The 15444-nt window shown below is 43.0% G+C and overlaps 1 protein-coding gene across 4 annotated transcripts in view; it reads left to right on the forward strand.

The window, feature by feature from the left end:
• Adamtsl3 (ADAMTS-like 3) overlaps positions 1-15444 on the forward strand; it is a 279052-nt gene that overhangs the window by 165490 nt on the left and 98118 nt on the right. For all 4 annotated transcript variants that reach the window (XR_378247.3, XM_006507893.3, XM_006507894.3 and 1 more), the window contains exon 10: positions 14087-14198. Coding sequence is in view for 3 of the 4 variants with exons in the window: in XM_006507893.3 (XP_006507956.1) it covers positions 14087-14198 (112 nt within the window). In the remaining variant the exon portion in view is untranslated. The remainder of the gene's footprint in view (positions 1-14086; positions 14199-15444) is intronic.

Here is a 15444-nt window from a genome sequence, read left to right on the forward strand (position 1 = left end):
CTGCAGTGTGACCAGGCAAGGCTTTTAACTAGTGTGTGATTGGTTAGTGCTAATTGACAGAATCACTTGGTGGTGGGCTCCTGGGCTGGCCTATGTGAGGTTGCATTGATTATGTTAACTGAGGTAGGAGGACTGACCTACCCACCCAAGGTGTTCCTTGCCTGGGGTCCTGGACTGTGTGCATTGGGGAGTGAGCTGAGCAGACAGGCGCATTCCTTCACCCCTCTGCTTCCTGGCTGCGAATGTGATGCGAGCAAGCTTCGTGAAGCTGCAGCCTCCATGTCTTGCCCACTGTGACAGCTATGACAGACAGGTGGCACTCTGGAAGTGTGAGTCAAAGCAAACCCTTCCTCCCTTAAGTCACCTTTGCCCACGTTTCATCACAGCAGCAGGAACAGAAACGAATCTACAGTGATCAGTGCTGAAGAGACTTTTTAAAATATAAAAATATTACTTGTTGTGGTTTTTTTTTTTCTGCTGTAAAAATGGACGCGATTCGACAAGTAGCTGGCCTGCTCTATGCCAAGGAGGTTGACATCACTCTCTGGTTTGCCGTAGCCCACACCTTCTCCAGTTGCCACCCTCACGTTGCATTAAAGGAACAGGCATCTGCTGCTGTTCGTGCTGCTCCTGGTGTCTGCCATCTGCCTGGCTTCCATAGGCTTCTCTGAGTTCTGTGTGGGATCCAGAAGGAAATATACTTAGCTCTTTGGTCTGTTATTATAGAGTGATTTCTATGTTTCCCTTGCAGGGTTTCTGTGTGATTCTCTCTCATACACATGGACTCTGTATTTCCTCCTTTTAATTGCTAAGAATACCTGTAATCTCCTTTAATCAGTATAGGTATAATATGGGTAAGTATGGGATTGCCTGGAGAAGCGACCTACAAAGATTAGTATTCCAAGATATTGGTTACAGTATCGGCATGACTAGAACTTGAAGAGATCCTGTTGCTTCTCTGAACCAGATCATGCACACTCGGAAACTGTGGATTTCTTAGTGTGTGGGTACACGTGTGTGCTCATGTGTGCTTGGTGGGTCCACATGTGTGCTCAGGCTTGTGGCAGCCAGAAGTCCATGTCAGCCATTACTCCTTAGGAACTGTCTTTGTGTTTTGAAGACAGTCTCTCATTGCAACCCAGGACTCATTGATTAGGCTAGGCTGACTGTCCTGTGAATCTTGAGATTCTCCTGTCTTGTCTCGGGGGTGGGGGGGCTGGAATCACAAGTGTGTGCCAGTAGCCCCAGTTTTGCTTTAAATTCAGTCACTGGATTTCAGACTCGGGTCCATACATGGCAAGCACTCTACCAACTGAGCTGTCTTCCCAGCCAACAAACCAGTTCTGTGAGTTGTCTGTGTGTGTGTGTGTGTGTGTGTGTGTGTGTGTGTGTGTGTGCATTACTGGAGAGTATGTCAGAGAGGGAAACCACAGTCACCATTGCAGAGGAGACATGTGTTTTGGGAAGTGGCCTTAGGTTCATTTATAATATATGATTCTTAAAATAATTTTAATACTATGTATTCACATATCATTTGCACAAATAAAGATTATTTCCAACCTTCTTACCCAAATATGCACTCACCTTTTAGTAGACTGTCATGACAACATACCCCCCCCACACACACTCTGATTTAGCAATCCCCTGTCTCCTGCCTCTGAATCCTGGCTCTCTCAGACTGAATAAATAAACAGCTCTGGACTTCAGCTTCAGTGTCTGGAAAGCTTTCAGGCTCTGGAGACTGAAGGGGTTGTTTAAAAACATATTTATCAAAGAGGGCGTTACACACAACTAACTGTGTATAAACAGAGTGTCATTTCCATGCCTACAGCCGTGTTCCTCTGTGGCTGCGGTGTGCTCGGTAGAAGAGAATCTGGCAAAGTTGGAGACACTTGAAATGAAGCAAGAGTGACTCTGGGGTTGTTTCTCTCTGACTCAGGAGCTTGTCCAGATTATGTGTGTTTCTAGGAAATATTCTTTTCCATCGGTTATTTCTTTTTTTCTTCCAATTCTGGTTCAGAACATTGTAGTGTTGCCCAGCTGTGCTGTGGCTTGAGGTGAAGGATTCTGCTTACAACCGTCTTTTCTGGGATCACTACACAATCAAGCAACACTCCTTTGCTTAGAGGGAGGGGTAATGCTATGTGGGGTGACTGATGACTACCCCTCCCCCATGTCCCTACACCCCTCTAGTCGCTCTCCACAGAGGACATCTGGAATAAAGATGGCTTCCACCTAAGACTGAGCTCTGTGGCAGCAGGGCCCAGGGGCCACCTACTCTATGCTACTGCCAGCACAGTTATGGGGATACTGGGCTGTGCTTGTCTTCATCATTTATGTCATAGCTTTTATAAAGAGCAGGGCTTTTGGTAAGGGAAATGTTGGAAACTACTGTATTCTTACATTCTTACAGAAAAAAATCTGTTTTCTACTCTTTAAGAAACTTTTTCTTCATAGCTAGGTTGGTCCAGGAAGCCTTGCCTTTTTTCTTTCCGTGGGCTTCTTCTCACTCTATAATCTTGTTCTCCTGAATAATAGTTTCTCATGGTGGCTCCTGCCCCATCTCTGTTGCAATAGGGTGGTTTACCCTGGAGTATGAGGATTTTGCTCCTGCAATATGTGTACCTGGCCACCAGGCACAGTAGAGACTCTTGACCAAATCACTGCTGTTTCAGGCAATTGCTGACTGGTGAGCCAGGGCAATCGCTCTCAACCTTCCTAATGCTGTGACCCCTTAATACATGGCGACGCCCCACCATAAAAGTTTTCTCATTCCTACTTTGTAATTATACTTTTACACTGTTATGAATTGTAATGTAAATGTCTGTGTTTTCTGATGGTCTCAGGCAACCCTGTGAAAGGGGTCACAACACACAGGTTGAGAACTGCTGAGCTATAAGCTGAGCTCACTCAGAGGGAATTTACCTACCCTTGGCATCTTGACCTCTGTGCATAAATGTTTAGGACTATCGAGTCGGAGTATATTTCACTGAGATTACCTTATGAAATAAAATTTAACTACTTTAATGAAGATACGTGTTTCTGTGGTAGAAACCTCTCTGGGAGACATACGGAGAGAAAGGCACATTTGTCTTCTTTGTGGCCTGATGTTTTCCCTCTACAACCGGTTGTTGAGGCAGTCACTTTCATTCAGTTTAGATACTTTATGCTCCCGTGGGCGTATGTTTTCTGGTTGCTTTCCCCTAGCTTTCAAGCATGCAACCTGTCTTCAGGTTTCCCTGACCCAGCTCTGATAGTTTGTATGCCCTCTTCCCAGAGTCTTGCTAGAGAATTATGCTAGCTCCTCTGACTGCCTGGATTCCTTTCTGCTAGAGAACATACCATGGTCTCACCACACGGGGGCAGCAGAAGTGAAAGCCACAAATTCCCAAGTGCTTTAGGAACACAGGCAGGAGGCAGGGATGAGGGATGAGAGTTGGGGAGTGGCTTAGAGTCAGGACCTGCCTAGGGTTCCAGAGGTTGTATTAACAGAGTACGCAGAGATAGAATGTGCGGGAAAGAGAGGGACTCTCTTATCATTCTGGAGGCTTAATATGCAAAACTAAGGTGTTAGCGGGATTGGCTCTGTCTGAGGGCTGTGAGGGAGGACCTGCTTTGCGTCCCTCTCTCCTCCTTTATCATAGCTAAAGAATTCCTATTATCTTCCCTTCGTTCATGTCTGCCTCTGTAGCCAACCCTATTTCCATAAGAACACAAGCATATTGGGCCAGGGCCCAGCCAATTACTTTCATCTCAGCAACATGACATTTGCACAGACCCTGTGTCCAAGTCAGACCATATTCTGATGTTCTGCAGGCTAGGGCTTTAGTGTAGTTTCTTTTTCTTTGTTTGTTTCTATTTTATTTATTTGTTGTTGTTTTTCAAGACAGGGTTTCTCTGTTGTAGCTCTGGCTGTCCTAGAACTTGCTCTGTAGATGAGACTGGCCTCAAACTCACAGAGATCAACCTGCCTGTGCCTCTGCCTGTGCCTGTGCCTTGTGTCTCTGCCTCTACCCCTGCCCCTGCCCCTGCCCCTGCCCCTGTCTCCTGAGTGCTGGAGTTAAAGGCATATGTCAGCACTGCAAGGCCCCAGTGTTGTTTCTTATGGGACACAAGTCAATCCGAAATAGTGGTGACAGGAAAGGAATTTCAGTTTTTCTTCACTGCCCTCCATCCAAATCCCGTCCCCTCTTGAGTGTTTTCTGCTGATCATAAAGGTAGAGCTTTGTGAGAATCTGACATGCTCCTGTAATGTGGCCCCTGAGGGCCATTTCTTCATGCATTTCAAGCAGAGAGTGCTAATTCATTTCTGTAATCAGGCAACTGAGGCAGGAAGATAGCAAATTTGAGGCAAGCCTTGGCTATACAGTGAGATTTTTTTCCCCCAAATTAGTAAATCTGGGGCTAGTAAGATGGCTGGGCAGGTGCTTGCTTGCTACCAAGCCTGACAACCTGAATCCAATCTTTGGAACCTGCCATCTCCTTTGATCTTCACACAAGTGCTGTGGAACGAGTGCACACACACACACACACACACACACACACACACACACACGCACACACACAGAGGAGTAAATAGACAAGTGTCAAATAAATCTGCTTGAAAATCTTCTCATTGATATCAAAACTCATAGCTAAGTAATATATGTAAATATACACAACTATGAATGTTTTATATTAATAATTTTAGAAATTATTTCAAAGTGGCCAAGTCAGTAGCTGAACTTGAGTTTATTTCCCTAAAAAGCATGGGACACACTGCTGTAAGTGATCCTGAACCTTGCTCCCTTGTCATTCTCTATGTACTTGATTGTTGAAGTTGTCAGAGGTCATGTCTGCCCCTGGGGACTTGTTCAGGTGAGCGAGTGGCCAGGCTATTGTCGACAGAAGTACAGAGAGAACGCATTAACATTAGAACCATGACTGCTAAAGGTTATTGTTATTAATTTTTGTTAGTTTACTTTGAGCTTTTGTCTTTATAGTTAGGATTGATGGAGAGAGATGGTTCTAAATGGATTTAATTCTCAGAGCATTTCAGCATCAGAGCCAAAGACCATAGCTCTTCCTCTGTGGAATGATGAGAACACATCTTCTGCAGGTTAGGCTTAGATGTGAGCTGTGCAGAGCCTGTTCCCTATGCCTCTATGGGTGTAGGAAGGAGTTTTACAGAGGGTCAGATGGGAGGGGTGGACAGGGAGATTGTGATAACAAGCAGATGACAAGGAGAACCAATGGTGGGAAAAGGACTTTTACTATATTTCCCATGTAGAACCTCAAAATGAAAATGTTCATTTGGGTGGCTGCCTCCATCAGCACCAACCTGGGACTGCCACATCAGAACAAGACATCAGCTCATGAAGTGTTCAGTCTCAGACAGAGCCCAGGTAGAGCCCTGAGTCTCAGTTCACGGTGCTTTGGACAATGTCTAGAAAACGTCTACCCCACCATCCCCTCTTGAGTGTTTGCTGCTGATCATAAAGGCACTCAGCTCCACTAATGTCCAAGTCTTTTCTGTGGCATTTGCAGATTTCTTCTGCATCCCTTCCCAGGTACCTTAACCTATATCTGCAGCATGTATATCACTTCCCAGGTACCTTAACCTATATCTGCAGCATGTATATCCCCTCCCAGGTACCTTAACCTATATCTGAAGCATGTATATCCCCTCCCAGGCACCTTAACCTATATCTGCAGCATGTATATACCTTCCCAGGCACCTTAACCTATATCTGCAGCATGTATAGCCCTTCCCAGGTACCTTAACCTATATCTGCAGCATGTATATCCCTTCCCAGGCACCTTAACCTATATCTGCAGCATGTATATCCCTTCCCAGGCACCTTAACCTATATCTGCAGCATGTATATCCCTTCCCAGGCACCTTAACCTATATCTGCAGCATGTATAGCCCTTCCCAGGTACCTTAACTTATATCTGCAGCATGTATATCCCTTCCCAGGCACCTTAACCTATATCTGCAGCATGTATAGCCCTTCCCAGGCACCTTAACCTATATCTGCAGCATGTATATCCCTTCCCAGGCACCTTAACCTATATCTGCAGCATGTATATCCCTTCCCAGGCACCTTAACCTATATCTGCAGCATGTACCCAAACCTCACACTTGTTGTTGGAAAACAGATGGACTGGGTAATTTATAGGATCTAGTTTACTTAATAGAGTTTTGTCAAAGCTTATTACTAAAACAATTTTTTTAAATGAAGTGTATGTCTACAATGAAACATTGTTCATTTTTATTGTTTCTCTTTGACATATGAAGTAGGTTTTAATAATCACAGTTTATCAAGTTGGTATTTTTTGACTTAGTGATAAATTCATGGGGTCACTTGAGTTTCTTTTTTATCTTTATTACACTTTAATGTATTTATTGTCTGTGAAGAGAGGGCATGGTGGTTACATGTGTGTGCCATAGGGCAAGGGGAGGCCCAAGGACAATGTGCAGGGGTTATTTCTTTCCTTCTACCTGTGAGTCCCAGGGAGAGAACTCAGGCCTCCAGGCTTGCCACTTGCCACTTGCCTGCTGATCCATCGCTTTACCCCCATTTGAACTTCTTAAGTGAAGGGGCATGCTTTTTGTCCACTCTTTGCTTGTTTCTTTTGCTTTTTGTACCTGGGGGTGTTCTCAGGTTTGCTATGTAGCTATGAATAACCTCGACCTCCTCACCCTTCTGTGTCTACCTTTCAGCTGCCACCATAGCCTTTTGAGTCTCAGCCCCAAGAGCTCCTGAGTTCCACAGACACCTAAGAGACTGGCTAATATTTTCTCCCCGGTAGGTTCACGCTTTCAGTTTGAAGTGCAGTGAGGCAGAGGATTGGAATGGAAACCCCAGGGAACCGTATCCCCAAGAGCATTCTTTTATTATTATTATTACAATGCTTCTCAAGATACAAGACTAACCTTCTCTGCTAGTTACAACAATAGCCAAAACAAAATCAAGAAACTAACAGTGTTGCACAAAGTTCATCTTAGGCATGTTAATCTGCTTCTCCTTCAGTGCCACGGGTTAGGCAGATCTAGCTACTTAGAATGGAAGCGGGCATATGACTGTGAACAAGGAAGGTGGCAGCATCAAGTGCATTTGCATATACAGTGCTTGTTAGTTTTGTCCTTGGGCCCAGTTGGCAGTAAGTGATACCTGGTATATTTCTTGGGGCGATCTTCTCACCCCTATGGATGGGAAGAGTTTCTGGATTAAGGAGAAAAGCAGTTTATGAGGAGCAGATTAAAGGGAGGCAGATGGAGAGGTGTCCTTCTGTCCTATATTCATCTTCTCCTGAAACGGGATGCAGGGTATCAGATATGAGTGAATGACCTTGCCAAAAGAGTCGTAAGTCGGTAGACTGAGGAAGAAGCACAAACTGTTTTCTTGGAGAGTTGAAGAGTAACAGGCTATGGAAAAAAATAGTGCGGTTCCTGGCAGCCCTTGGCATCTCTTGGAGGCTACTAGAACTGGATTTTTTAAGTGTGCATGAGCCTACTGCAATCCTACTACTTAAAAGGAGGAGGTAGGAGGATTGTTAATTCGAGACTGACTTGGACCATAGCGTAAGTTCCAGGGGAGTCTGGGCTATAGATAGAATAAGACCTCTCAAAAACAGGATAGAGGAGGGGAGGGGAGGGGAGGGGAGGGGAGGGGAGGGGGAGGGGAGGGGAGGGGAGGAGAGGAGAGGGTTATTTATTGGTTTATTGTCTTGTTTTGGGGGTTTTGTTTCTAATCACCCTAAAAATGTCTCTGACATGTCTAAATACTAAATTTTAGTTGTGTGGATTATTTTTTTCTTAGTTTCACTTTTCTTTCTGTTCATATATGTTTTTACCTTTGTTTCCTTTTCTTCTCTGGGTTTACTTTGATGTTGCATCTTGAGTTTCTAGATTCACTTCAAGTTTTCTCCACTGTCAGTTTTCATATAGAAAGTTTCTCATCTGTTTGCAGTGTGGCTTAGCCTTTTTTACTGTCTGCTTGCAATGTGGGAGATCCATACTTACCAACTGTTTGCAGTGCGGCATGCCATCTCTATTGCCCATTTGAAATGTGGCATGTCCATCTTTATTGCCTGTGGTATGGAATGCCCGTGGTTCTGTCAGTGTCCTGGACAAGAAATGTTTGCCTCATCCAAGTTGTGGGCACACTTCTGTGCTTGTTTCATCTTTCACCTGCCCTTAGTTGTGTATATGTTGTGAAGTTCAGTTAGTATTGCTTTCCACATGGCCACCCCATTGGCAGGAGCCCGCCTAATCAAGTACCCTTGTGGTTTATCTACTGCTGTGTTAAAGTAACGTCTTCACCTTGCCGAGGGCTTTTAGCTGTGTTCTTAAAGAGGATCCTCACTCTCCTGGATTCTGCACTTCTCTGTCAATCTTAAAGTCAGCTTGTCAGTTTTAATAAAACTTCTCAGAGGAGTTGGAGGTAGGGAGTAAGGTGGACATGGCCTAAAATGCATGGTATTCATGTATGAAAGTCTCTAGAATAAATTTTAAGATTGAATATAAGTAAATAAACTCAGGTGATATTTTTCCAAACAAACAGACAGAACTCTTTGAATCTGTTAATCAGGGAAATCAGAAGTTTCCCAGTACCATCCCTGCTAATCTATAAGTTTCCACACATTTGTTTGGATAATTAAAATTACTCTCAGTGTTTGTAATTCCCACATGTGTGTCTTACATGTCATGTATTAGACTCACCTCCAGTGTTTGTTTTTGAATGTTTTTATAATATCTCTTTCCCCATTTTCTGTATACTCATATCTATTGAGTGAAAATCAAATAGGCTTTCATACCTGATTATGCTCCCCCTAGAGTTACACTGCCCTGCTAGCCATTTGTGTCTACATTTTGAAGTGTCCACACATAGTTGGGGTATCTGTATAATGGCTGTTGTAGTTTTCTTTCCTGTCACTTTGTGTTTTCTTCTTATCTTGCACTATATGGGGACCTGTGTTACAACGTTGAGCAGAAATGAAGACAGCAGCCCCCCTTTCTAATGCCTGTCATTTTGGGGCAAAGCTCTCTCATATGCAACCTTTATGTGAAGTTTGTTGTAGAATCTTCTGAAGTTCTCTTACCTGATGGAAGATAATCATTTCATGATTTGAGTTTATCAAGGTGTAGAGTGTAGCAAAGCTTGCTGTGTCTCCTCTTCATCTGGTTCAAATGTTAAACCATTCATGCTTTCTCTTAGAAGCCCCATTTTGGCATCGGTGCTATTATTTTATAATTTATTATTTTATTATCCATAAAACTACATATCATCTTATATCTCACTTGGATAGAACTGTGTATTACTTTAGATTTTGTTTTTATTTCCAGGTCAGTTTTTTTTGAATTAAATTAACTAATGAATTAATTTAACATCCCGAATGCTGCTGCCCCTCCTGGACCCTCCCTCACAGAGTCCCTCCCCCAGACCCCCTCCCCCAGACCCCCTTCTCCTCTGAGAGGGTGGGGGCCCCTGGCTACCCCGCCTCTTGCACATCAAGCCTTTGCCAGATTGGGCATCCTCTTCCACTGAGGCCAGACAAGGCGGGCGGGAAGTCAGAGCTGCTCCTTCCGGTGTTCCTGCCCGTGCATGTCCCGTGGTTGGTGGCCAGACCCTGAGCTCTCCTAGGGATTGAGGATTGTTGACTCTGTTGGTCAACGTTCCCTCATTTCCTTCAGGGCCTTCAGTCCTTCCCCTCATCACTTCCATAAGTCTAATGTTTGGCTGTGGGTATCTGCATCTATTTCGGTCTGTGGCTGTCTCGACTCCTCTCAGAGGACAGTTATGCTAGGCTCCTATGTGCAAGCCTAACAGAGTATCAGTCAGGGACTGGTGCTTGCCCATGGGATGGGATGGTTATTGTTTGGCCTTTCCTTCTGTCTCTGCTCCACCTCTGTATTTCTTTTAGCCAGGATACTGTTTTGGTTTGAAAACTTTGTGGATGGGTTTGTGTCCCTATCCTTCCACTGGGAGTTCTGCCTGGCTACAGGAGGTGTCCTCTTCAGGTTTCACACCCCCACTGTTAGGCATATTAACTCCTGGGAGCCTCCCCTACCCCAGGTCTCTAGGTGTCATGGAGATTCTCCCCTCCCACCTTTCCACCATCTACTCCCCACCCAGGCAACTACAGATTTCCTTTCCTTCTCCAGGCCCTCTGGGCCTCTCTCCTGTCTCTCCCAACACCTGATCCTGCTTCCCAATTTCCTTCCCACTCCCATTTCCCACCCAGTTCCCTCCCTCTGCCTCCTATGACTATTTTTCCCCTTCTAAGTGTGATTCAAACATTCTCCCTTAGGCCTTCCTTCTGGTTTAACTTCATTGGGTCTGTGGGGTATATCATGAATATTCTGTACTTTATGGCTAATATCCACTTATCAGTGAGTGCATAGCATGCATATCCTTTTGGGTTTGGGTTACCACATTCAGGATGATATTTTCTAGTTTTACCCATTTGCCTGAAAAATAATGATATCCTTGTTTTTAATAGCTGAGTAGTATTCCATTGTGTAAAGGAGCCACATTTTCTGTATCCATTCTTTGGTTGAGGAAAATCTGGGTTGTTTCTAGTTTTTGACTATTACAAAAAAAGCTGCTATGAGCATGGTGGAGCACATGCCCTTGTGGTATGATGGGATGTCTTTCAGGTTTATGCCCAGGAGTGGTTATAGATGGGTCTTCAGGTAGACCTATTTCCAGTTTTCTGAGAAACTACCAGAAACTTCCAGAGTCATTGTACAAATTTGAAATCCCACTAGTAATAGAGGAGTATCCTCCCTTCTCCTCATCCTCTCCAGCATTTGCTGTCCCTTGAGTTTTTTCTCTTAACCATGCTGATTGGTGTAAGATGGAATCTCAGGGTCATTTTGATTTGCATTTCCCTGATGACTAAGGAAGGACTTTGAACATTTCTATAGTGCTTCTCAGCCATTCAAGATTCCTCTGTTGAAAATCCTGTTCAGTTCTGTACCCCATTTTTAAATTGTGTTATTTGGTTTTTTGAGTTTAACTTATTGAGTTCTTTATATATTTGGGAAATTAGTCCTCTGTCAGATGTAGGGTTAATAAAGATCTTTTCCCAGTCTTTGCCATTTTGCCCTGTTGAAAGGATCCTTTGCTTTACAGAAGCTTTTCAGTTTTATGAGGTCCTATTTATCTATTGTTGATCTTAGAGCCTGAGCCAAAGGTGTTGTGTCCAGGGAATTGTCTCCTGTACTAATACATTCAAGGCTGTTTTCTACTTTCTCTTATATTATATTTAATATACTGGATTTTATGTTGAAGTCCTTGATCCACTTGGACTTGAGTTTGGTGCAGGGTAATGAATATGGATCTAGTGGCATTCTTCTACATGCAGACATCCAGTTACACCAGCACTATTTTTGGAAGGTGCTTTCTTTTTCCATTGAATGGTTGTAGTAATAGCCAATTAACACTATTCAAATCAACCTGGTGGCAGTAGCACATTCCTTGCTCTGCCCCAATGTTCTGGGCTCCTGAATGAGACACACACGTGCAGCCTTATATTTTAATATGCCTTAAACAGCTCAATGGCTGGGCCACTTCCAAACCTCCACATGGCTGATGTATTTTCAGATAATCCCAACTGATCACTTTCTAAAATAAATATTCCATCTTTGCTGCCTTGGACCCAGACCTTCAGCCTTCCTGGTCCACAATCCCCAACTCTTACATGATGGCCATGCGCTCTCTTCTGCAGCTCTCAGGCTTTGTCTTTATTCCTTTCCAGGCATGGCAGCTCTCTCCTTCCTCCTCCCTGGGTCCCTTGCCTGGGAACCCTAAAAGTTCCAACTCTGTCTCCTTGCCCAGCCTTTAGCCGCTGGCAACTTTATTTACCAATCAAAACCACCTCAGGCCAGGGAACCTCAGTGTTTTACATGTGGATTCTTGTGCAATTTGGGGGACACAATAAACATAATACAAGCATCAGACAAAATCACAGCATATGGTTTTGGCTTCTTTGTCAAAAATCAAGTATCCATAGGTATGTGGATTTATTTCTGGGTCTTTGATTATATTCCATTAATCAACATGTCTCTTTCTGCACCAATACCATGCAGTTTTATCACTATTGCTTTATAGTATAGCTTGAGGTCAGGAATGGTGATTTCTCCAAAAGTCCTTTTATTGGCTCTCTTAGGTTTTGTTTTTTCCATATGAAATCAAGAATTGCTCTTTCAAGATCTGTAAAAAGTTGTGTTGGGATTTTGAGGGAGATTGCATTAAACCTGTAGATTACTTTTGATAAGATAGTCATTTTCACATGTTAAATTCTACCAATTCATGAGCATGGGAGATTTTTCCATCTTCAGATACCCTCTTCAATTCCTTTCTTGGGGGACTTGAAGTTCTTGTCATACAGATCTTTTACTTGTTAGGTTAGAGTTACACCAAGATATTTTATATTATTTATGATTATTGTGAAAGGTGCCATTTCCCTAATTTCTTTCTGTGCTTGCTTATAGTTTTTATAAAGTAGAGCTACTGACTGAGTTAATTTGATATCCAACCACTTCACTAAATTATTTATCAGCTGTAGGAGTTTTTCTGGTAGACTTTTGGGGTTGATAATATATACTTCCATATCTTCCACAAGTAGTGAAATCTTGACTTCTTCCTTTCCAATTTATATCCCCTTTCTCTACTTTTGTTGTCTTATTGCTCCAGCTAGATCTTCCAGTACTATATTGAATAGATACAGAAGAGTTGGCAGCCTTGTCTTGCCCTGATTTTAGTGGAATTGCTTAAATTTCTCTCCATTTAATTTGATGTTGAACATTGGCTTTGTATATATTGTTTTTATTATGTTTAGCTATGTGCCTTGAATCACTGCTCTCTCTCCAAGACTTTTAACATGAAGGGGTGTTGGATTTTGTCAAAGGCTTTTTCAACATCTAATGAGATGATCGTGTGATTTTTGTCTTTCAGTTTGTTTATATGTAGATTACATTGATGAATTTTTGTACACTGAACCATACCTACATCCCTTGGATGAAGACTACCTGATCATGTCGAATGACATTTTTTTTTATGTGTTCTTGGATTCTGTTTGTAAGGATTTTATTTATTTTTTCATTGATGTTCATGAGTGAAATTGAAGTTCTCTTCCTTTGTTGAGTCTTTGTGTGGTTTAGGTGTCAGAGTAACTGTGACCTCATAGAATGAATTATTTCCTTCTCTTTCAGGTATGTGAAATAGTTTGCCAAGTATTGATATAACTCTCTTTAAATGTCTGGTAGAATTCTGCACTAAAACCATCTGGCCCTGGGCTCTTTTTGTTGTTGTTGAGAGACTTTTTTTGACTACTTCAATTTCCTTAGGAGTTATAGAACTGTTTCGATAGTTTACCTGATCTTGATGTAACTTTGGTATATGGTATCTATCTGGAAATTCATCCATTTCATTCAGATTTTCCAGTTTTGTGGAGTACAGGCTATTGAAACAAGACCTAGTTATTTTCTCATTTTTGGTTAAGTCTTCCTTTACAGTTCTGATTTTGTTTATTCAGATACTGTCTCTGTACCTTTTTGCTAGTTTAGCTGAGAGTTTGTCTATTTTGTTGATTTTTCTCAAAGAACCAGCTCTTGGTTTTGTTGATTCTTTGTATTATTTTCTTTGTTTGTAATTGATTGATTTCAGCCCTGGAAAATTAAATACTATTTGTGTAGCATCAAAGCAAAATCAGTAACCTTAGAGTTAGAGTCCCAGTTACATATTATGTTATAAGCAAGCCCAACCCTAATTAAATCTGTTTCTGGTGTCATGGAAATGGGACCTAGCATTTCAGGAAGGAAAAACACCAAATAAGTAAGCAAACAAGTTCACATACTTCTGTGAGTCCATTCACAGGCATAGAGTTATATGGAAATGGGAGACTTGTTAACAATCGCCTGAATCCCCATTTGGGGCAAGTCTGAGTGACAGGCTATCCTATCTAAAGCCCTCATAGTCCTCCTATAGCTTATGGCATTGTCATACTTGTGGGTGTTGCCTAAGTGGGTGAAGAAGGCAGGATCTGAGGCTCACTGTGTGGAATGTGCCAGGCCATCACTGCTCTCTCTGTCCAGACCAGGTACACCGTGGCCAAAGGCAGCGTGGTCCAGTTCTTCTTTTACCAGCCCATCAGCCATCAGTGGAGACAGACTGACTTCTTTCCCTGCACCGTGACATGTGGAGGAGGTGAGGCATAGACTTCATTCTTGGATACCCAGAGCTGTGCATCAGGGTGTACAAACACCTGGTTGAGATGGACTTTAAGACTGGGATAGAAGATAGTGTCTTGTGTGTGCTGAGTTCAAGGTCTTAATAGACAGGTGAAAAAGGTTTGGGGTCAAGTATAATCCAAGTGCAACACATAAGCAAAGTAAAGGACTTCAGTAGGCACTGGTCTGTTTACTGTGGAGACACAATAGCCTGGAGTCCATGGGGAGGCAGCCACAGCCAATGCCAAAGTAATGAGCTCAACTTTTAAGTAAGAGAGTTAGGGATTCTAAGCTAGTGCCAGCCCAAGACACTCAAATTTCCAAGGTTCCCAGAGCACTAGGAGGCGTTTCCCTAGGAGGACCAGGCGGTGATACCTGACCAGCTATGTGCTGAGGGTTGTTTGCCACACCCTCCTTGGCCTCAGAACGTTTGTGCAGTGTTTAATTTATGCAAAGCTGAGATAAAAACTTAGCAAGAGTCCCAGTGCATCAGAAGACAAGGTCAGGCTCTAATTATACTGTCCTTTTATGCCTCATGAATGGTCTTCTGTCCCTGCGAGAGGAATGCATCATGGGCAGGGTTTTGTTTGAAAAGTTAGACTATGTCATCTCAGCCCCAAATAATTTCTTCCTTTAAAGATTACAGAATAACGTCCATTCAGAACATCAGGACAAAAGCAGAGGTTCGGCCTATATCATCCTAACTACAGGGGCATTGAGGAAGACTCCTTGGGCAGTGCCAGGTTCTCATAAACATGCAGGTCAGATCTGGGATTTAAGCTTCCTCTGAAAGATGATGTTGACTCTTCTGTCAGGAAGCCCAGGGTATTCCAGAGCCTGGTGGGAACCTGTGTCCTAGCAAACTAAGAGTAATAACTCGAGGATGGGTCAAGGCTATAGAATGAGGAAAAGGTGAATTTTTCTGAGTACCAGCCAGTTTGTTTAGATGCAGGGTGATGGAGCAGTTAATTATAATCCTATAGGCTTCTGTCTTAGGTAGAGTTAGGTAAGTATTGCTATACTGAAATACCATGACCAAAAGCAACTTGGAGATTAAAGGGTTTATTTTGCTAGTTCTTCCACATCATAGTTCCTCATGGAAGTAGTCTGGGTGGGAACTCAAACAAGGTAGGAACTCAGAGGCAGGAGCTGATGCAGAGGCCGTGGAACAGTGTTGCTTACTGGCTTTCTTCTCATGGCTTGTTCAGCCTGCTTTCTTTTAG

This window comes from Mus musculus, chromosome 7, assembly GCF_000001635.26.
Source record: "Mus musculus strain C57BL/6J chromosome 7, GRCm38.p6 C57BL/6J".
Taxonomy (NCBI): domain Eukaryota; kingdom Metazoa; phylum Chordata; class Mammalia; order Rodentia; family Muridae; genus Mus; species Mus musculus.